Raw genomic sequence first — 23,872 nt, 5'->3', positions numbered from 1 at the left:
TGTCACACACACACACACACACACACACACACTCACACACACACACTATTCAGTCATGAGAAAGAAGGAAAGCCTGCCATTTGTGACAACATGGCTGGGCCGTGAGAGCATTATGCTAAGTAAAATAAGCCAGAGCAAGACAAAAACTATATGATATCATTTATATGTGGAATCTAAAAATAAAACAAAACAAAACAAAACCTGAGGTCACAGAAACAGCATAGAATGGTTGTTACCAGATGCTAGGGAGTGGGGGAAATGGGGAGGTGTTGTTCAGAGGGAACAAACTTCCAATTAATAAGATGAATAAGTTCTGAGAATCTAATATTTAGTACAGTGATTATAGTTCATAACACTGCATTATATACTTGAAAGTTACCAAAGAAGTAGATTTGAAATGTTCTCACCACAAAAAAGAAATGGTAATTATGTGATGTGTTCGAGGTATTAACTAACACTATGGTCGGAATCATTTTGCAATATGTGAGTGTAACAAATGAACACATGCATTGTTATATGTCAATTAAGCTCAATAAAGCTAGAAAAATGGGGGGGGGGGACTCCAACAGGAGTCTCAGAAAGTAACCAGAGAAAATGGCAGGGGAAATAGGGAAGAAATTATCAAGGAGATAATAGAACATGCCCCAAAGCTTCGGAAAGACACAGATCTTCAGATTAAAATGGCCTATTAAGTGCAGAGGACAGTGATTAAGAAAAAAATGTAAAGCCTCATCCACCCAAATTTCCAAACACTAAGAATAAGAACAGTATGTTGAAAGATACCGGAGAGAAAAAAAATGACAAAAGGATATCAATTAGGCTAACCAGACTGGTCATCAGCACTGCTGAATGCTGGGAACTCACTACCCAGCACAGTCCTCAGACAAGCAGCAGGATCATCATTAGAAATGCAGAATCGCAAACCCCACTGAGACCCATGAATCAGAATCTGCTTTTTTAAATATTATTTATTTATTTATTTATTTATTTACTTATTTACTTATTTATTTATTTATCTGAGAGAGGGGAGAGGAACAGAAGGAGAGGGAGAGAGAGAATCCCAAGCAGACTCCCTGCTGAGCACCAAGCCTAATGCAGGGCTTGATCTCACGACCCTGAGATCACCACCCTGAGATTACGACCTGAGCCGAAACCAAAAGTCAGACGCTTAACCGACTGAACCACACGAGCACCCCCCGGAATCTGCATTTTAACAAGATCCCATGAACAGGCTAGAATGCAAAGGGCAATGACTTCATAATATGAGAAAAAATTATTATTAGCATAGAATTCCACGCCCAATGATCAGTTGAGTGTAAGAGCAGAATTAAAGCACTTTAATGCAAAATACAAAATACAAAAACTTTACCATGAGTGATGCGGATGATGAGGGAGGCTCTCGTGTGGGGGCAGGGAATTTTAGGGAAATTTCTGTACTTCTTCTCAATTTTATTGTAGAGCTAAAACTGCTCTTATAAAGTCTTTTTTTAGGAGGCTAATATTTAAAATTACAAATATAATCAATAAAAATACAACTATTAAACTTTGGGAAATGGGAGGAAAAAGATTAAGAAAGCTAAATTGACACCTTTCATCATCTTTCCTGGCAGGACATCAATAGCTATCACCTAAATTAAGTCAGTAAATTGTGACATATTAGGTAGAGTTTTTGAGGTAATCCACAGAACTAAAAACAGAAACGGTATTTTTTCTCCCATTACTCAGTGATTCTTATTTTTATATATATATTTTTATTTGAGAAAGAGTGAGAGCGAGAGAAATAACAGACGGGGAGGGAGAAGCAGACTCGCTACGGAGCAAGGAGCCCTACGTAGGGCTCGATCCCATGACCTTGAGATCATGACCTGAGCCAGTGCTTACCCCACTGAGCCACTCCGGCATCCCCCTCAGTGATTCCTTTTTAAAGTTGAGAGTTAGTGACTTGTTTTGAGGCCCCACTGAAATAGCCACTGATTAATGAGAATAAGATAAGCAAATCCCAAAATTCTATTATAGTAACAGGTTGACAGTTAATTTACTGCCAGGGGCGGTCCATCGCAGTTGCTTCTGGGCAGTAGGCAGTTCTCCTCCATGTGCTCGATGCAGGGATCCAGGCCACTTCCTTCTTGTGATTCTATATCCCACAGGTCTCAGACTCTTCTGCACTTAACCAGTGGAGGAAGAAGGAGTGCATGAAAAAGGCAATCTCACCTCTCCAGTTAGCTGGCCCAGAAAGGTCCTCCTCACTTCCACCTTCCTTCTCTTGGAGAGAACTAGGCATGGTCCCATCTAGATGTACGGAGGGCTTGTACATGTAGTTCTTGGCAACAGTTCTATGCAATGGAGAGTGAGCTTGAGTTTTTGCTGGGCAACAAACCATTTCTGCCACACTCAGTATTCAGATGGCCATGTATAAATGGCATGTATCCCTTACTCTCTCGGAAAGGACATGTGGATTCTGGACACTGGAAAGTCAAGTGTCCTGTAGGTCAAAAAGTTGGTGTGTTGGGGCGCCTGGGTGGCACAGCGGTTAAGCGTCTGCCTTCGGCTCAGGGCGTGATCCCGGCGTTATGGGATCGAGCCCCACATCAGGCTCCTCCGCTGGGAGCCTGCTTCTTCCTCTCCCACTCCCCCTGCTTGTGTTCCCTCTCTCGCTGGCTGTCTCTATCTCTGTCGAATAAAATAAAATAAAATCTTAAAAAAAGAAAAAAGATGGTGTGTTGAGCAGATTTACTTTGGGTTGTTGGAATATTTTTAATTCTTTTCCCTTGCTCTGACACCATTTAGCTAAGCGTCTTTTTGTAATGATTTTCTTTGATTTAATAGATCTATCTCTTGTAATTGGATAGCATGTGAAGAGAAACCGGGCAGTGTGCTTCTCTCTAGTACTAGCTTAACACACGTGACTTTGAAGGAGCCACATAACCTCTGTACTCCGTGGTGTCCCGATCTGTAAAATAAGGGACTTGGGCTTTGCCAACTCTGTCAGTTTTAAATTTCTGCTACTTTGTAATTCTATTCAGCCATGAGCTGATAATGTGGAGTTTCTAGACTGCAGGCTTCAGGGACCTGCACTAGAAGTTCCCATGCAAGTATAGCAACTCTGAAAGTTCCCTTTACCACTCCCACCCCTGCGATCTATCCACAAAGACATCATTCACGATAGCGAGGCTCAAGGGAAAACAGAGGTTAAGTACCAGCATGGCAGCAAGAAACCTGACATGTGGTGAGAAATTTCCAGCGGTAACAGAAGAGAAAGGTTTTGCAAGGAGTCAACTCATCAGCCCTACCACAAAGGCCTCCCCAACAAGGAAGGGAGACCAGCTTTCCCAGGTCCTTATAGTTCAGTAAGCAGTCACCATCCCCATAGGGTAGAAAGAACAGGTTATTTCATTACCAGGTAGGGTCTTTTAAAAATAGGTTCATGGTCCAAACATCAAAAAGTACAAAGAGGCAGGGCGCCTGGGTGGCTCAGTCCATTAAGTGTCTGCCTTCGGCTCAGGTCATGATCTTGGGGTCCTGGGGTCGAGCCCAGCGTTGGGCTCTCTGCTTAACAGGGAGTCTGCTTCTCCCTCTCCCTCTGTTCTCTCTCTCAAATAAATAAAACTTAAAAAAACAAAAATTACGGGGCGCCTGGGTGGCACAGCGGTTAAGCGCCTGCCTTCAGCTCAGGGCGTGATCCTGGCGTTATGGGATCAAGCCCCACATCAGGCTCCTCTGCTATGAGCCTGCTTCTTCCTCTCCCACTCCCCCTGCTTGTGTTCCCTCTCTCACTGGCTGTCTCTATCTCTGTTGAATAAATAAATAAAATCTTTAAAAAAAAAAATTACAAAGAGCCATATGATGAGAAGATTCTATTCTATCCTAGTCCCCACCTGCCCAGTTCTCGTTCCTCACCCTTGCCTTCTCCAAAAGAAGTCATTACTGGTACTAGTTTTTTGTCATCTCAGAGATTTTTATACGTATGCATTCTTCTCCCTCTTCCTCTACGTATATGGTATTCATCATACACTATTCTGACCTTGCTTTAATTTATCAAGGAGTTCTTTCTATTATCTGTGTATAAGGATCATCCTCTTTGTATTTTACAGAATTCTTTCTATAATTTCTTCTACCAACTTTCTCATGATGGACATTTTAGTTGTTTCCGGTCTTCTGAGAACACAAGCTATGCTTTAGCAGTTTAAATAGAATTGTACGTTAGTTATTCCACACACTTGTGCGTCAGTGCAATATGTAATTCCTCAGAGAGGTAATTTTGAGAGATGCTTTCAAATCACCCTCCGTGGACCCACTTTATAGATGAGGAAAGGTGGTAAGAATCTATGATTGCCAGTCCAGGGCTGTAAGCAGCTTGCCTGGCCAGAGCTGTACTCTTCCAGAGTTGGAGCTGGAGGGCTGCGAGGAGCACGAGGTCAGAGAGAGCTCGTGTTCTAAGCTGAGGTGGGCTGCTGTGAGGTGGGCAAGCAGAACAACTCAACAGCTCGCTGGAGGGCAAGCCGAAAGGACGGGGCTCAGCGGCAGAGGGCTGGGGAGGCTCAGCGGCAGATGTGAGCCGAGTGTTACCGTGTCTGAGCAGGCAGTCCGTGAGCCAGAGGCCCAGGGTGTGGTCCCGGCTGGGTTAGAGGCTCCAGAAATAGCCTGTACACACATCGCAGGGGGGCCTTTGAGCCGGCTGGCCAGGCAGTGACTCCGTGTGCCAGTCAGCTTCCTGCCACCCACACCTGTACTCATCAGGTCTCAGAATCGGGACGGTGGTGGGACAGTAGCAGAGATGTGGCCAAACCACATGTCACTTAAGCTTCAGTGAGGGGTCGTGGGTTAGTTTGGTTAAAGTGAAGCAGCCCTGCTTGAATATTGTAAGTCATGAAATATATGTATTTATATTTATATATTCATATATAATAGATTATTTATATATATTTACATTATTTTTTTAAGATTTTATTTATTTATCTGACAGAGATTGAGAGAGAGCACAAGTAGGCAGAGTGACAGGCAGAGGGAGAGGGAGAAGCAGGCTCTCCGCTGAGCAGGGAACCCAACGTGGGGCTCGATCCCAGGACCCGGGGATCATGACCTGAGCCGAAGGTAGCTGCTTAACTGGCTGAGCCACCCAGGTGCCCCTATATTTACATTATTTATATATGTTATATAATATATGTTTATATTATATTTATATATTTATATATCTATACTTTTTACTTATGTGATATGTATTACATATAACATGTAAAGCATATATATATATTTATAAATAATTGATGATATATTTATAAATAAATATATGAAAAAAGTACTTTTTTTCATATATATTTTAGAGCAGTTTTAGGTTCACAGCAAAATGTAGTGGGAAGTACAGAGATTTTCCCAGTAGCCCCAGTCCCATACATGCATAGTCTCCCCAGCTATCGATACTCCACACCAGAGTGGTTCAGTTATTATACCGATGAGGCTACATCAACACACCATTGTCATCCAAAGTCCGTAGTTCACTCTTGGTGTTGTACGTTCTGTGAATTGACAAGTATGTATTTTATTCTGTTTGTGCTACTTTAACTCATTTAATTCTCCAGTAACCTTATGAGGTAGGTGCTACTATTACCCCCATTTAGAGAAGATGAAACTGGGGCAGAGTGAGGTTAAGTGACTTGCCCAAGGTCACGTATCTAGTGAGCGCTGGAACTGAATTTGAACCTAGGCCATCTCACTCGATGTATGTTCTTAACCAGTATGTTCTGCTGCCTCGGACTCAAATCCCCAGTCCCTGGGATTCTCTTTCCCTTTCCCACCCGCCCCCTCCAAGTGAGAGAAAAAGTTCTCCTTGTTCTTATTTGCCTGGTTTCTCCAGAGCCTCACTGCCTGTTTGAGGAATCTTTGAGCAACTTCTGTTCTCTGCAAGCAGGGGGCCCGTGTGCTGAAAGCAGGAGCTGTGGGTTCGTATGGCCATGAGCTTGAGGGCTCTCTGTTGGAGGGACAGAAGGGAAATGGAAGAGCAAGGCTGAGAGTGATGGGGAGGGGAAAGAAGCAGGTGCAGCCACACTGGATGTGGGTACATAGAGATCTCAGATTAAAGGACAGCGGTGAAGATTGGGAGAGAAGAATACGGGACCAGTCCCCTTGGGAGATCAATGACCAGACAGTGTAGAACTTGGTTCTGGGTCACAGCAATTTCCACTCATTCATTTATTTGTTGTTCATAACCTCCTGCTATTTGGAAGGAAAATTCTGATAACTGGAGGGTCTTTCGTTTGTCGGGTAGGGTGATGGAAGGGTGACTGTATGTACTTTTAGAAGAGCTTGAACGTGGCTAAATTTTTCTGCAAATGAAAAGGAGAGAGTTTGGGAAACCCAGAAGTTAGATGTAGAACTATACTACCCAATATGGTGGCCACCAGCCACATGTGGTTATTGAAATGTAGTTAGTCCTAATTGAGACTGTTATGAGTGTAAAATTCACGTTTGATTTTGATGACTTAGGAAAAAAGAATGTAGATTGTCTCAGTAGTAATTGCTTATATTGATCATATGTTGAAATGATAATATTTCAGATATTCTAGGTAAAATAAGATGTTATTAAAGTTAATTTTACTTTCTTACCTTTTTCAATGTGACTGTAAACATTTTTAAATCACATGTGTGGTTCACACTATATTTCTACTGGACTATGATGATCCAGAAGGAAGGGACAAGAACCACGAAGACTCAGGACTATAGAGGAAGGTTTGTGAGAGAGGGAAGACCTGAAGCTGAGGACTGAAAAGGAAGACGTGGGAAAATTAACCAATTAGTTTAGGGAGGGGGAGAGTAAGGGGTGTGGAATATGATATAATCTTTCACTTCCTTCTTCTTTATGAAATCTTCAGTAAAATCAACACCATTAAAAACAAATTTTTTTTTAGAAAGAGCATGTGCACACGGAGGGTGAGCAGAGGAAGAGGGAGAGAGAGAATCTTAAGCAGGTTCCACGCTCAGCATGGATCCTGATGCGGGGCTCGATCTCACGACCCTGAAATCATGACCTGAGCTGAAAGAAGAGTCAGATGCTTAACCAACTGAGCTGCCCAGTCGCCCCCAACACCATTTTTTAATAAAGCAAATTAAAAATAATTTCCTTTGAAGAAGCTCATGTCTTCCCTCAAGGTGACCAGAAGGCTCTGGGTGCCAGAAAATCATGTTTGAATTTCACCGGTGTGAATTTGGGGCCTAAATGAAATTAGTTGATGAATAGAAGAGTGTAGCACGGGGGGCGCCTGGGTGGTGCAGTTGTTACGCATCTGCCTTCAGCTCAGGGCGTGATCCTGGCATTCTGGGATCGAGCCCCACATCAGGCTCCTCTGCTATGAGCCTGCTTCTTCCTCTCCCACTCCCCCTGCTTGTGTTCCCTCTCTCGCTGGCTGTCTCTATCTCTGTTAAATAAATTAATAAAATCTTAAAAAAAAAAAAAGAGTATAGCACACAGGCACCCTACCTCCTCCCATTCTAGTTAACATGTCCAATGAACTCTGAAGAGTTTCCAGGTGATTCATGAATTGTTTTGAAGAAAAAGCAACTTTTTTCTTTTCCCACATTATGTTTCTTTCCCTGTTAACTTTTTGCTAACATGACTGATTGAGAGAGTTGATTGTCATGGGAGGCTTTGAGTCAATATGGAATTTCTGGCTCATCAAATCCAAATGCAAGTCATTACCAGCATTGTTACCTAATAGTTGCTTAATGGAGTTCGTGCTTTGGGAGTTGTAGAGCTGAAGTGTTAGAGGGCAAACCTGTCTGGATACACTGTTTTTAATCATCGAGGACAGCCCTGGCATATCAGATTTGAAGTATAGCTGAAAAAAAAGTGCTTGAAGATGATGGCCAGCACAGCCCAGGCAGCTTTTGTGACCTGCGAATTAAAAAAAAGAAGCTTGGAAACAATAATTTAATCCGAAGCTTTATAATTAGGGTCATGGTTGACATTCTGGTGTGAATTTGGGGAAGGAAAATGCTGGAGGAAGCTATAGAAAACTTGAGGGAAGAGAGAGAAGCAAGTTAACTGACTTTCTAATAAGCCAAATAATTGTAAAAGTAACAGTAGTGGTAAATTTGAGGTGATGTGGTCTCAAAGGAAAGACTCTATTTTAATGAATTACTGTTCAGTTCAACCTTCGCCTGATATTCCCCTGTTTCCGTGTCCTCTTGCAGTATGAAGTAATGAGCCTCTGAAAACTAACATAGCTGAACTGAGTTTAGAGATTTACTATCTCTAACACCATAGTGCTGAGTGTGCATGGCTTTCTGGATGATAACAGAAATACCAGGACAATGATCCCAATTGCGTTGTAACTGGTGACTTAATACCCCTGAACTGAGTGTAATGTAGCAACAGAGATAATAAATGTAGTGGGGGGTAAAGAAAGGAACTTGCATAAGGACATAAAAAAGGAGATTATAACAGAAAAAAATTCCTGACTCTATTAAAACCTCAATATATATGGACTATGCAGATATGTTTGATTTTTGTACCAGGTGCATCTCAGGAAAACTCAGATAGACTTTTAATTGGCTTTGATTTCCAGAGAACATTCCTTGAGTTTTCTGTAAAAGTTGCAAGATTTCCCTTCTGAGTTTCCATGATTGCCTTAAGCTTATTTCATGTGTTTTATTGAAATAAGAAAGATAAATGTATAATTCGATTGTTAAAATACTAGATGAAGAGCCAGACAATAAGGAAATCTGCATAAATTCCAAATTTTCTCTTTAATCAAAGGCTGGGTTCTGATCAGAGCTTTGGGGTTGGCATGACTGAATTAATCCAAGTAGATGAATTAATTTTCCTGCCCGGTTAGCGTTAGCCACAATTATACAGTTTTCAAGGTGGACGAAAGTAATGAACTTGATTTTGCAGTAATCACACAAGAATGCATTCATTCAAATGGCCTCTGTCCCTCTCTGCAAAGTTAAAAGCTTATGGGAATGATATGGCCATTGACCGCACAACTTTTAAAGCCCTCTTTTGGAATTGACTTCAGAGCTTGAACCAGAGTCTTTTTAATATTCTTGGCTGCTGCACATCTTTATCCTTTAGGGATAGATTTGATATTTGGAGAACATCAAACAGCATTCACAGCCAAATCTTGTAAATAAGGTGGATGATAAATCTGGATGATACCCTTTGAGGTCAGAAATCAAATATAACTAAATATGACTATAGAATATTGAAAACGATTTGCTGGTAGCTTCAAAACCCTTAAATTAACTTTGAAATCAATTCCAATATAGGACTGACCAAAGTGTTTTGAGCATAGGTGGTGAGCGCCCTTGGAACGTGTAAGTATAGAGCCTGCCAAGGTGACTATTCCAAAAGGGATTACACCAATTTAGATGTTTGTTTAAAAAAAATCAATCACATCACTTTATAGGCTCAGTGAAATGTAATAAGAAAAACATGAATGGTAAGATCCAGACGAATCTACCTCCAACCCTTTCGGCTCTGAGTGACCTTGGACAAGTTACTTAAGCTGTCTAAGATTCCGTTTCAAAATCAGCAATTGGAGACAGTAAGTCCCACTGGGGCTATTGTGAGGGTTAGGCCAATAGTATGCAGAACACCACATGCATTGGCCTCCACACATAGTATAGGGTTTGTGATGAGTGTTTGGTGGATTTATTTATGCTCAGTCTTATTTCAAGATGATTAGAAGTAGCCTAGGTGCTTCTTTCCCATCCCTATCCAGACTTACTTGGGAAAGAGTAGTAAGAAATGTACCATGAGCTCAAGGCATTTATAGTAGCATTACTTGTTTTCATCTTTTTTTTTTTTTTGCTTTTTAAAAACTATGTATTGATCTCTTAAATACTAATTATGGTGTGTGCAGAAAATGCACTGATGAATATCAAGTAGCACTTACAATGTATCGGACATTGCTGTGTTTTATATTTATTAACTTGTATCATTCAGGAACCCTGTGATGTAGGTACTATTACTATCCCCATTTTAGAAATGATAAAATGGGAGCATTTGCTATAAGTTATCCAAAGTCAAAGAAAGTAGTAATGCAACTATGAGCATTGAGGCAGTCTGTCACCCACACCTGTCCCCTTAACCACTGTAATATCTCATTAAGTGTGTGGATGATGAGATGATCCTTTAGAGGTAACTTCGATATTTGAAGACTATCAAGCACCATTCACAGCCAATTCTTGTAAATAAGGTGAGGGATAATCCTTTGATGGCAAAAATAATATATGACTTAATATTAGAATAGAATATTGAGAACAATTTACTGGTAGTTTCAAATCCCAGAAATTAACTTGGAAAGCTATTTCAATAAAGGAGTGGCCAAAGTATTTTGAGCAAAGGCAGTGGCCTTAAAACATGTAAGGATACAGCCTACCAAGGACCAGGACCCACCCACCTGTGTTGGGCAGGTGCTGGAAGTCAAGTTCAGCTCCATGTTTAGTCCGGCAGGCATTCCACCATCTCTAAGGGATATGGCAACCATCAATGAGTGGCCATCCAAAAAAGCCATTGACATTCTTGACCCAGAAAATGGGATATCCACTGCCAACATTGGGTCAGTCTGTATACAGGGGAAGAAATCAAATCACTGGCTGGAAGACCCGAGGCCAGATCCTAATTCTTGAGTGAGGGACAAAGCTAAATCTAAAATGAGGATTGAAGAGAGACTAGGAGCAGGCTGATCCTGCATGTGACAGACTAGGGCAGTAGGGGATGGTCAAATGGACTCTGTCCTTGGGAAAGGAGAGATATAGAGGCTGAGACCCAGGCAGGCAGGCTTTTACGCCCGTTATGCTTCTTGTGTGGATTCCCCACGATTTTAGGAAGGAAAAATACATGTTCTGTATCCATCTTAGCTCCCAGTATCATTAAATTTAATTTCCAAATGAATCAAAGGAGATTAAACTTTAATGGATGCTATTTTTTTTTAAATTTCTGTCTTCTGTTACCCTTATAAATACATGCACTGAGTTCAGAAAGCTGATGATTTGCTTTCAAAAGGAGTTCTTGATGTCCTTTAGATTTTCTAGTAGATTTTCCAGAGTTGATCTCATTCATAGAAGGAAAACATATAGAGTAGAGATGATGGATAAGAATACCTGGTATTCATATTCTGTCACCATTTTTTTCTTAAATGAGAGCCATTAATCTCCCAGTCTGTGCGGATGGCATGTGTGTGCACGCACAGTGCCCCTCCAGTGGCTTGGTGGCAGACATCATGTGGACTGGAAATGTATGTGCGCAGGTGAATTAGGACAGGGCTACAGTCCAAAGAAATGGGACTTTCTTTGCAACTCTGGCAGGAGACAAGGAACATTTATTCAGTTCACAGAAGGTAATTATACTTCTTAAATAAACACAAAAATATAAAAACATATATATGGAATCATATTGTTCTTTCTAGTTTTGTCAGGGGAGCAGATGGCTAGCACAGTCAGTCCTATTCTGTTCCCACTTCTGTACCCCCCACCTTCCTGTTTTCCCTATACCAGCATCACTCCCACCGTCCCTTCCATGTTAACAACCTGATACAACTCCTTTTGTTCTTTTTCACACTGCATTTTGTCTTCAGTCAGACCTGTTTTCTAAAACTACTTCTGCAAGTGTTAAAAGGGACAGTCTATTGGAATTTCTTATCAATGACTACTTAAGGACAGATCAGCCAAAGTAATTTACAGCCTCCCCTTCCATTAATCCCAAGCCAACACGAGTCTCAGCTACCGTTATGAGATACCTGGATTCAGCGGCTGAATTGTGAAATGTTCTAGTTATAAACAGGGCACTGCAGCAGAGTTCCTTCCCTTTGTTAACCTTTTCCAGCTGGCTGTAGAACATTCCAGAGCTAGGGGCCAGAAAGTCACCTGTGCTTCACTGCTGGCCACCTGGATTCCCTCACTCCGCAGCCAGGACACCACAGCACCCCCTCTTCATGCTGTACAGGAGCTCCTGCAGTGGGGACTGTCCTGCCTCTGTCTTCCAGAGCACACAACACTTTTGTAGCCGGGGAGGGATTTTCTTCAACCAGCCGCTCCTCCTCCCTTTGCCCCAGCCTCCGGGGGCACATGGGTCCTAATCAAGGCCATTGACTGGCAGAAGGCACTCTTCTCTGAGGCCTTAGTTCCCGGAACGCTTACGAGCTCATGAAATCGAGACCCTTTAGGAAACGCAGCACTCATGTGACTCACAAAGGGAATGCAGTTGTGGTGGTTGTTTGAACTCTAGGCTCCTCTTGTAGCTTGCACCTATTTCTATTTTGCACTTTGCAGCACGTAGTATAATTATTAGAGCTGTCTGCCCTTGAAGGCTGGGACCGTGCTTTCGAAACTTTTGCATGCCCTTTGCCTTTGCGCAGTACCTGGTACATGTCTAATAAATGCCAACTGGATCGATACACACAAACGTAGGAAAATATTGAATCACTAGAGTTCTTTGGGCACTTGAAGCATCAGAAGAAGGTGGAGGAGGTGCATGGATGGAAAAGGGCAGCAAAGATTCAAGATGGAAAGAAGAAAGGAGTTCTCTAAAGCCTGAGCATGCCAACGGCTGGAAGGCCCCAAATATTGGGGGGGGGGAGTAGAATTTTTTTCCTTTTTAATTACTAAAAATTCATTGTCTACCAACTCTGCAACCTCTGTCCTTGGCACTGGGGAATCAAAGATAAATGACAAGTCCTCTTTTCCTGAGGACTTCGTATTTATAAAGAACTGTTGCTTTGTGTGACAGGTGCTATAATATAATTTATACATAAATATACATATAGTATACATTACATATATACAATACACACTATATAATAAACATATATGCATATACACATATATACATTATATATATGTATACATATATATATATATACACACATTATCTATAATGATAGACAAAGTATAATGGGGATGAAGTGAGGAGTTAATTAAGCCTTGTAACTCTCCTGATTAAAACCACTCAGTAGCATACCAAGGCCCTTGAGATAAAATCCAGACTCTTTACCATGATATACCAGGCCTGGCCTTGCCAACGCTTCCCATCTCCCCATCCTCATCTCCCTCCACACCATTCCTTTCTCACTCACAAACATTGCTTCTGCCCTTGAACCTAGCAGTGCCTTCTTGCCTCATGGTCCTGCCCTCTGATTTTTATGTGGCCGCCCCTTATCATTCAGGCCTCAGCTCACACATCATCTCCTCTGGCCACTGTCTACATAACCCCCTCCCGTTGGTCACTTGCTATGCCTTTACCATTTTATTTTCTTCATAAGACATTTCACTATTTGGGGCTATCCTGTTTGTTTATTTACACAGTCACTGTCTCTTCCCCTCTCCTTTCTCTTCACCTCCCTCCCCTGCCCCCCACCTCACGCACCAGAATAGAGGCTTCATGAATTGGAGAAGCCTGTCTTCCTTGGTCACTGCTCCGCCCCAGTGCCTAGAACATTGCCTGGAGGCCGGCACATAATAGATAGTCCTCAAGTGTGAGCTTGCTCTGGGGAAGACAAGAAAGATACACCAAAGACAAGAAAGAGTCACCAAATGTAGGTGAAAATACGCTGAGAGTAGGGAATGCAGTTCGGGTCAGCGCTGGGGGCGTTAGAACATGGGGTGCAGGTGGGTTGAGGCAGTGGGGCTGGCGGAGTGATGGGGCTCTTGGGCTTTGTTTGCAGGGAGTAGGACTCAGGAGCCCAGAGCTAGAGCTGGACCGCTGGGGTCAGGGGCCAGTTCACCGGTTCTGTTGCTCAGGCAACCTGGGGCGATCACCTAGCCCCACCACGCCTCCATTTCCTCAGTTTTCAAGGAGCTGATAATTCTCTCTAGGAGGAGGGTAGAAGAGTACTCTCTGCATAGGCTAGTTGAGGACTGAACGCATCATCGTGTAGAAGATGCCTGGTCGTGCCTCAGCGCGAGAGGGGAATCATTGACGGTTTGAGAAGTCAGGTTCTGGGCTTCAGGTTGTATTTTGGAAAGATCATCCGGCTAGCAGTGGGAAGGATGGACTGGAGGCAGTTGAGAAATGAGTCAAGGACACAACTGTGTAGGCAAGACAGACCAAGACAAGGCGGTGGCAGTGAGGGTGACGCAGGAGGTATTAAGACGATGGACTCGGTCATCGGTTTGGGCGAGGAGGTGAGGGAAAGAGATCAGTCAGTAATGTGTCCTGGATCAGAGCTGGGGCGACTGGGGGTGCTGGGGGTGCCTCCACCCGTACAGGGGATATAGGAGGGGACCAGATTTTGGGAGCCAGGTGGGGAGGGAGGGCGAGGAGGCATGGTTGTCCCACTGTGGCAGGTAGAGTTTGAGCGCCGTGCAAACTCCAAACTCGGGGTACAGCGACCCAGCAAGGAAACCCCCACATCTTCCTGGGTCGGAAGATGCTGCTAAGACGCTTAGCGCTGTACGTACTGGTACTTAATGTCAGCGCTTAGTATTTCGTGTTTATAATCTTTGCTTTTTAATCAAATACCATGAGAAACATCTTTGTCTTTGTCCATATTTGAGTTTTTCCCTTTAGATTTCTGTAAGTAGAACTACTGAGGGAAAGGTATGTTACCTTTTAAAGATTTTAATTCCTCTTTCCAAATCGCTTTGCAAAAAAGTTGTACATATATATTTTTTCCCACAATAACCTGCAATTTCCACAATAACCTAGCCTGTCTTTTTTTTTTTTTTTTTAATAAATACCACTCCCAGAGTTGCCAGAACATTCCTTTCATGGGCTACTGACGGACCTGATCTGCACCGTCAGCTCTATCCTCAGATGCTAGTTGCCTTTTCTTAGGGAAATCCCTCAAATCAACGTCTTATTAATTCGCGTGTTGGCAATACCACAACCCAAACTATAGTCTTGAAACCCTGACAGTGAGTGAAATATAAATAACTATGAATAAATACTCCCCTGAGGCTTGGGGAGGGGGTATGAGGAGAATGTACTTAGTGAACAGAAATCTCCATGGTACCAAACAACATGATTTTAACAGTATTTTCCCCCAAAGAATGGGCTTCTTGTAACTTTCTTTACCACGATTTAGTGTACAGACACATGCACGGAAATCCCATTTCCTTTGAATCAATAAGTACTCTATGAGTGGGCACTGTTTGCTGGTCAAACGGCAATTTTAACCCAGAATAAACAAAAAAAAAATTTTCCTTTGAGAGAGGGAGAGCGAGCGAGCCCATGTGCATGGGAGTTGGGGGAAGAGGGTCAGAGAGAGAATCTTAAGTGTGGAGCCTGACCCAGGACTCAATCTCACAACCACGAGATCATGACCTGAACTGAAATCAGGAGTCGGATGCTTAACTGACTGAGCCACCCAGGCGCCCCTAAACTAAAACTTCCTTTTAATACATGTATCAGTAGATTTTCATCAGTTAAATCTATTTTCACTGTAGACAGGGTTTTGGTCAATTCCGCACGTGGTTATCATGAATTGTTGGCCATTCATATGCTTTGGATGCTTATTATTGTATTGCTAACACTGTTCAGTATCCCTCTCTCTGAACACTTGATTTGTGTCCATCGGACTGAGATGTATACATTTAATTTGTTGTCTTTTCCAGACAGGCCTCAAAAAGGAAATGTGGGTAGACTGTGTTTGTCCATGTGCTATATTGAATTGAATATTTGTTCTGTATTTTCCATGATCCACTGGAGGCCACTTAGCTAGAGGGATCTCAGCACCAATACTTGTCTCTTCTGTTCAAAGCATTAACCATCCATCAAAGTCTGAATGGAGCCTCATACTTGCTTTTGGAAAACTTTCTTATGCGTCCTCCAAGTCACTGTTCTCGGGGTTAATGAGGGGAAGCCACAATTTTTCAGAGGAGACTGGGTCTCATTTGTATGAAGTGGGACTCTTTTCAAGGAAGAAAGCAATTAGGATCGTTCATCTCTAGTAAACAATAATTGTTTTCTTCCAGTATGTACCAGCCGGCAGTGGGGGATGGGGGTGGATCCACAAAGAATGGGGGAGAGGTGATGGTTCTGCTTTGGAAGCTCCAAAGCGCCCTCCTTTACTACTGAGATTGTCCTAGTGTTTGAAGGAAATCGCTGTGTTGTGGGGAGCTGAGAAGAATATAGTCCACTGCAATATTAAAGAGCCAATCAAATGTCCCCGGTCCTCTTGGAGCTTTCTGCTAGTACATTAAAGATTTCACTTCCCTTCCCTTTTGTCCAGTTGTAATGTGGGTTCTCCAAAAGAACACTATGAGAAAAGCCTACACTTAAGAGTTGAACCCATTTCCCACAGGTGTCTTGAAATCATAGGGATCCTGCCCGTTTTTGTTGTTTTATACATCCTTTCTATTTATTTCCATACACTGGACACCTTATGCTATAAAGCTATTTTGTGATAAGAGCAATTGAGAGAGGTCAAAATCAAATCCAGCTCTAGCTACAACTTTCTCTGGAAATAGGTAAAGAAACATACCCATATTTTTAAGAAAGTAACCATGATTTCCATATATCTAGTACCAGCTATAACGGTAATTCATAGAACCAGAGAATTCTAGGTCCAGGGTGTGTGGGAAAGCACACCAGTCAGTGTTTCTTTAAATGGATTTGTCAGAACACTGGCCTCTAGGAAAGGGTTTCCTTGTCACACCAGTTTGGGAAACTCCACATCTTGTGTCTTCCCTCTTGAATATTCGCAATGAAAAGTCAGCTCTAAGTCAGCATTTCCCGAACTTACTTGACCATGGAGTCTTTTTCCCTGTGTAATAGCCCTTAGTCAATAAGTCAGACCTCATAGCAGAGGTCCAGAAAATTAAGCTGCTTGTCCAAGGTAACAGAGCCAGTCATGACAGGCCAAGAACCCTTGGATGGTGGATAGGCCTGCCTCGGAAAGGCTGCGTGTTTATACTGACAGCAAGAGCTCCAAACGTTTCGAGATTATTTTTTCCCTTGAAATTTATTTAAAGAACCGTTTCTAAAGTATCTAGGATCCTAGTTTAATTTGGAGAGATTTATCCCTTAGCAGATGGAAAATGTGTCAATTGGCCCATTCAATTTAGTAGTACTCTTTATTCATGTGCATCAGAAATGCAACCTGAATAGTAAGCATGGTGGAGGGAGAACAAAACGCTCATGAGGCTCACAGTCTGAGGGGTGGGGAAGGGAGAAAGCCAGTAAGCAATTAGACAAGTAGATATGTAATTACAAATTACGATACATGCAACGAAGAAAAATGCACTATGTGCTGTCAGATTGCGTTTAAATTTGCAATCATTTTTTAATTGACCCGGATTCAGAAGGGATCAATAGCAGCTGTTTTTATGGTTTCTCTGGGTGCTCAGCTCCGAAGTGCAGTCTGAAGCACGTTGACAGCCCCTCCCCTTCTTGTCTTCGCAGACGGGTGGAGCAAAATGAGAGCGCACTGAGCCGGCCCAGCCTCTCCCCCAGCCGGCCCGACGCCCACCATGAACCACTTGGAGGGCTCCGCGGAGGTGGAGGTGACCGACGAGGCGCCAGGCGGGGAGGTGAACGAGTCGGTGGAGGCTGACCTGGAGCATCCCGACGTGGAGGAGGAGCAGCCGCAGCCGCCGCAACAGCCGCAGCGCTATGCCGGCCGCCCAGGGCGCGGGCGCGCCGTCGAGGACCACCGCGTGCCGCCGGGGCAGCAGGAGGAGGAGGAGCGCGGGGAGTGCCTGGCGCGCTCGGCCAGCACGGAGAGCGGCTTCCACAACCACACGGATACGGCCGAGGGCGACGTGATCGCCGCGGCCCGCGACGGCTACGATGCGGAGCGTGCGCAGGACGCCGAGGACGAGAGCGCCTACGCTGTGCAGTACCGGCCCGAGGCGGAGGAGTACACGGAGCAGGCGGAGGCGGAGCACGCCGAGGCCACGCACCGCCGCGCGCTGCCCAACCACCTGCACTTCCACTCGCTGGAGCACGAGGAGGCGATGAACGCGGCCTACTCGGGCTACGTGTACACGCACCGGCTGTTCCACCGCAGCGAGGACGAGCCCTACGCCGAGCCCTACGCTGACTACGGGGGCCTCCAGGAGCACGTGTACGAGGAGATCGGGGACGCGCCCGAGTTGGAGGCGCGCGACGGGCTGCGGCTGTATGAGCAGGAGCGCGACGAGGCCGCGGCGTACCGCCAGGAGGCCCTGGGCGCACGGCTGCACCACTATGATGAGCGCTCGGACGGCGAGTCTGACAGCCCAGAGAAGGAGGCCGAGTTCGCGCCCTACCCACGCATGGACAGCTACGAGCAGGAGGAGGACATCGACCAGATCGTGGCCGAGGTCAAGCAGAGCATGAGCTCACAGAGCCTGGACAAGGAGGCTGAGGACATGCCGGAGGCCGAGCAGGATCTGGAGCGCGCCCCCACCCCCGGCGGGGGCCGTCCCGACAGCCCCGGGCAGCAGGCGCCGGCTGGGCAGCAGCGGGCGGCGGGCACCCCAGGAAGCGACGCGGGGCAGCGGTACAGCAAGGAGAAAAGGGATGCCATCTCGCTGGCCATCAAGGACATCAAAGAGGCCATTGAGGAGGTGAAAACCAGGACCATCCGTTCGCCTTACACCCCCGACGAGCCCAAAGAGCCCATCTGGGTCATGCGCCAGGACATTAGCCCCACCAGGGATTGTGACGACCAGAGGCCGATGGATGGAGATGTAAGTATGCGCGAGTTCGGGTTCCAACTCCACGCGTGGCCGTGCTTGCCCCAGGGAAATGACTTCATGAGATGAATGGTCTATGGGGACGCTAAAAACGTGTCCACCGCGAGCCTCGGAGACAGCTTGCGCTTGCGAGCCCCTGAGTGAAACACGAGTGGGACCGAGTTCGGGTGTGGGGTGCGTTTATCAGACCCTTAGAGGGATGGCTGTAAATCACTGGTTCTCAAACTGCTCCCGGAGCGGTTTCTCACTTAGAAGGTCTGGGGTGGGGCCTGAGAATTTGTAACTTCCATGTCAAAGGAAAACCAAGTCCGGATTATGCAAGGAGAGACTTCATCGGGAAAGACTTTTTGCAAAGGGGAGAAAGGTACTCTTGGAACAGGGGATGGGGCCTATTGCAGTAGGAGAAGCTCTGAGTATAGGGTCTGCGAGGGTCTCTGGGGCCGGGCAAAAAGAGAGTCTCTTTTCTAGGGAGGAGTAAACAAGACTAGAAAGACGGAGGTGTGGGGAAGTGGCGTAAAAGCCTGGATTGAATGCCTTGCAGAAGAGCGTTATGTTTTAACCCGAGGCCAGCCTGTTCTCCCGAGGCGGGTTGAGGAGGGGGTGTAGGCCGGCTAAAAGTTCAAGGACCTGGAGGAAGGAGAAAAGTTTAGGCAAAGATTGGTTAGCAGACATTTTGTTCTGACTCATGGCAGTTCAGCTAATCATTGTTAGGAAAGTGATTTTGTGAATTTGGAGGGCCTGTGTCTGGCCCTGGCATACGTAAACAAGGGGACACCTGTGAGGCTTCCCTAAGTTATATGGGGAAGGGCTGGTCTTTTCAGGAAGCCATTTCCAGAGCACAAAAGGGTAGGGGGAGGTTTCCTTAAGCTTCTCGGTTTTCTGGAATCCCAGGGCTCAGGTGAAGTTCACTGTCGACAGGTTCCCAGGTGGTGCTGCTTGCTGCTGGTTGCAGGACGGCAGTTCGGGAACCACTGCCTTAAAGCAGTCCCTTAATGGATGGGAGCCCCCATTGTGGCATCCTTGGAGGACATCAGGGAAATCTTCTGAGCTTTTTCCTGGCAGGGGTGCTGCCGTTTTCTGCCCACCCTGGGTCTCACTGTGGCTTTAGTAAGTGCTAAATTTTCACTTCGGATGGACCCAGGGCACCCTTCTCCACAAAAGACCTGCTTGGGGTTTAAAGCTGCATTGTGCTTCCTCTGCATTGTTCAGAAAGCTGTCGCTGCCTCCGCCAACATTTTATTTTCCATTTTTGGAATACCCAAAGAAATTTGGTAACATGACAAGCTTGGGTGTCATAGTTCATTCAAAGTAAATCAAGAAGACTAAGACTAACCTTTGCCCCCACTACCTGGAGCCCAAGATTCTCTTTCTGCTCTCTCACTTTTCCATTCTCTTGAATAATTAAGCACTTTCATTTAAAATGGGAGCTTGGACTGAAAGAAGGGTCAGGAGGTTCAATCCGATTTCATTTAATGCTGCCTTGTGTAATTGCACCAGGTTATTTCTCAGTGTATGTTTTGGAGTGAGAAGCCATTATTAGAAGCTCTTTGTTCATCCTACTTATCTGTGAAGGGCGGGCTATGCAGGTCAGAGGTATCATTCACCTCCTCTTTAAGTAACAGTCATCGTTTGCCGGCTGCTAGTTTTTGTGTTTTTTTATATATGTTAGTCACCATACAGTACATCATCAGTTTTTTATGTAGTGTTCCATGCTTCATCGTTTGCATATAACACCCAGCGCTCCATGCAATACGTGCCCTCCTTAATACCCGTCACCTGGCTAGCCCATCCCCCCATCCCCCTCCCCTCTAAAATCCTCAGTTTGTTTCCCAGAGTCCAGAGTCTCTCGTGGTTTCTTTCCCCCTCTGTTTCCCCCCTTCGTTATTCCCTTCCTTCTCCTACCAATCTCCCTATTTGTTATGTTCCATAAATGAGTGAAACCATATGATAATTGACTTTCTCTGCTTATTTCACTTAGCATTATCCCCTCCAGTTCCATCCATGTTGCTGCAAACGTTGGGTAATCATTCTTTCTGATGGCTGAGTAATAATCCGTTGTATATATGGACCACATCTTCTTTATCCATTCGTCTCTTGAAGGGCATCTCGGCTCCTTCCACAGTTTAGCTATTATGGATAATGCAGCTATGAACATTGGGGTGCATATGACCCTTCTCTTCACTACGTCTGAATCTTTAGGGTGAATACCCAGTAGTGCAATTGCTGGATCATAGGGTAGCTCAATTTTTAACTTTTTGAGGGACCTCCACACTGTTTTCCAAAGTGACTGTACCAACTTGCATTCCCACCAACAGTGTAAGAGAGTTCCCCTTTCTCCATCCTCTCCAACATTTATTGTTTCCTGCCTTGTTGATTTTTGCCATTCTAACTGGCATAAGGTGGTATCTCAATGTGGGTTTGATTTGAATTTCCCTGATAGCTAATGACGTTGACCATTTTTTCATGAATCTGTTAGCCATTCGTATGTCTTCATTGGAAAAGTGTCTGTTCATGACTTCTGCACATTTTTTGATTTGATTGTTTCTCGTGTATTGAATTTGAGAAGTTCTTTATAGATCTTGGATACCAGCCTTTTATCTGTAGTGTCATTTGCAAATATCTTCTCCCATTCCGTGGGTTGTTGACTGTTCTCCTTTGCTGTGCAGAAGCTTTTTATCTTGATGAACTCCCAAAAGTTCATCAAATCACAGGCTCCCTTACGGAGAGGTGGAAAACCGGTTGGGGAAGGATCTGGGTCCTCCCTAACAAGGGGGCAGCATTGGGTCAGTTAGTTCAGCGACGCTCTGTGTCTCTCCTCTGTTGTCCGGGCTTCCCATAGGAACAGGTGCACTCACGGGTAGACTTCTTCCTGACCTCCAGCTGCCTCCAGATTCCTCCTGGCGAGGAGGGAAATATTGCAGCACTTTGCACATGTAGTGGAAGTAGAGCAAGTTTTCAAAAGTAAGGTGCTAGCAAGAGGGCGGGTTCCACATCCTTTTAGAACCTTGGAAAGCCATCAGAGAAAAAGTTGCAGGAACATTAGGTCCAGATGGTGGTTTCCTCCTTCAGTGTTCTTCCATGCACCAGCTCCTTGACATAACCGACTTCACCCCGTTGTCCCTGTAGCCTCACGATGAACCCACAGCACAGCCGAGCTTAGGGCAGGCACTTGCTTTGATTCATTTGAACTAGGAGACCAACTTAAACCTCTTGCACTGTGTTTCACTCAAAAGGTAGAATTGATGATTGGATATTGGATGATGCTTTAGAAAGCCATACTGGCAGAAATTCAGCTTGATGCTGAGATTGGTGAGTAGGCCTTACTAGGTTATGAAGAGTTAATACAAAGCAAAACCCAAAACCTGTGCTTTAAAATAATCCACCCGTCGTTTTGAAGCTATTTGAATTTGCGAGTTGTATTTCATCTGTCCTGCCATGTTCATAGTAAAGACCTTCATTCCCTATATCTTTGATGGTATTATGAGAGAAAAATAGAAGTCTGTACATTCTGTTGATTTCCAGCTCAGCATCAAAAAGTATTTACTTGAACGCTTTTTTGTGTGTATGCTGTTGTAGAAAATAAAAAAGCACTGCTAAAGTGTGGTCCGAGGTCTGTCTGGAAGGTTCTTGTTAAAAATACAGATTACTGCCTTTCCTTTCCAAATTAGAATACCTAAGGTGGGGCCCAGGGATCTGTTTTTGTCTGGTTTGCTTTGTTTTATTTCATTTTGTAAATTCTCCCTGTGATTCTAAAGCATATAAAAAATTAAGAACCACTGATTCACAGGGGGGAAAAATGTATCATCAGGGCAGTCTCCCCCGTACGATCTGTAGATTTGAGGCTTCACTACATCTTTTATTAGCACAGGTCCGTTTTTAGTAAAGGGGACTGTATTTCCTTGGTCATGGTCAGCAGACCTAGAGAAGTGGCCTTGGAGCACATTTTCAAACAGCATGATCAGGGACACCTGGGTGGCTCAGTTGGTTAAGCATCCAACTCTTGATTTCGGCTCAGGTGCTGATCTCAGGGTCGTGATCTCAGGGTTGTGAGATTGAGCCCTGCATCAGGCTCCACACTCAGGGCAGAGTCTGCTTAAGATCCTCTCAGTCTGCACCTCCTTGCCCCCTGCAAGCACTCGCGCACGCGCGCTCTCTCTCTCTCTCACCCGCCCTCTCTCTCAAAAAAAAAACAAAACAAAACAACAAAAACCCAAATGGCATGATCAGAAGCTACACATAGAGGGAAATAAAAAACACCTGCATTACCATTTGCCAGCGATAACTGCTGATTGCTAAATCTGCTTTTAATGCCCCTTTTCATTCCCTCAGAACGCCGGCGTTTTGCTCTTCCCTGGGAGCAAACTGGGTTTGTTCCCGGGTGGACGTGAAGATAGCACTGCTCGTTAGCTGGAGCTCGAGCAGACTCTGGAGGCTCAGCCCTGATCGAACATGATTGGGTTTTGAAAACTGTAACAACCTGTAAGCACTTTGCTTCTACTAAAGATTTCTCTTTTCCAAATATGTTTGAAAACGACCTCCCAACCCCCTTCTGGAAAAATACCATTAAGGAATGACTAGTTCTGAAAAGTTTCATAGCCTACCAGCCTCCCTTTAGGCAACAAAGCTCATTCTGACTGGAGAGCAGGCATGGTGGCGTCAGGGAGAGGTAGGAGCTGGCATACGGTGGCGGTTGGGGGGTTTCGGCTATTTTGAGCAGTGTGTTGTGCAGCTCGAAATGGTGTTTATCTCTGCTCTCTCTTAAAGCTACACTAAAATGACAATAAAATAATAAAAATGTGTAAAGCCCCAAGCCCAGAGAGACAGTAGGAGACCGTAACCGAAGAGAACAACACAGTTTTGTAATACCAGCGCGGTGACTGGCTGCCATAGACATGGGTGCTTCCCAGGATGTCCAGTTGTCCTCTTCCTTCAAGCATGGGGAGGACGGCACTGCCCTTCCCCGTCCCCTGGAAGGTAGGCATGGCCACTGAAATGGGAGCAGTGATGTGTGATCCTGCTTCTGGGCAGGGGCAGCTCAGAGCAGGTTTCTCCTGCTGAAGCCTCGTGTTAAGATGACGGGGTCACAAGATAGCAGAGCCTCTATGAGCACAGGTCCCACGGGACCATGATGAGCTGGGCTCCCTGACGACCCTGGGGACATGTAGCGTGAGAGAGGAATCCACTTCTGTTGTTTCCAGCCTTGGAGATGTGGAGCGCTTGTTACCACAGCCTGGCCTGATCAATTCGAAGAACACTG

General features: G+C 44.8%; 1 protein-coding gene across 3 annotated transcripts in view; it reads left to right on the top strand.

Moving 5' to 3' along the window:
• The window catches only part of APBA1 (amyloid beta precursor protein binding family A member 1), a 202,024-nt gene that overhangs the window by 116,619 nt on the left and 61,533 nt on the right, over positions 1 to 23,872 (top strand). For all 3 annotated transcript variants that reach the window (XM_087858824.1, XM_045772354.2, XM_087858823.1), the window contains exon 2: positions 17,339 to 18,609. In XM_087858824.1, the coding sequence (XP_087714950.1) occupies positions 17,407 to 18,609 (1,203 nt within the window). In that variant the 5' untranslated portion in view covers positions 17,339 to 17,406. The remainder of the gene's footprint in view (positions 1 to 17,338; positions 18,610 to 23,872) is intronic.

Source organism: Ursus americanus, chromosome 34 (genome assembly GCF_024610735.1).
Source record: "Ursus americanus isolate L20-20 chromosome 34, mUrsAme1.1.p, whole genome shotgun sequence".
NCBI lineage: Eukaryota > Metazoa > Chordata > Mammalia > Carnivora > Ursidae > Ursus > Ursus americanus.
Note: the sequence above shows the minus strand (reverse complement) of the source record. Positions and strands in the feature narration are given on the sequence as shown.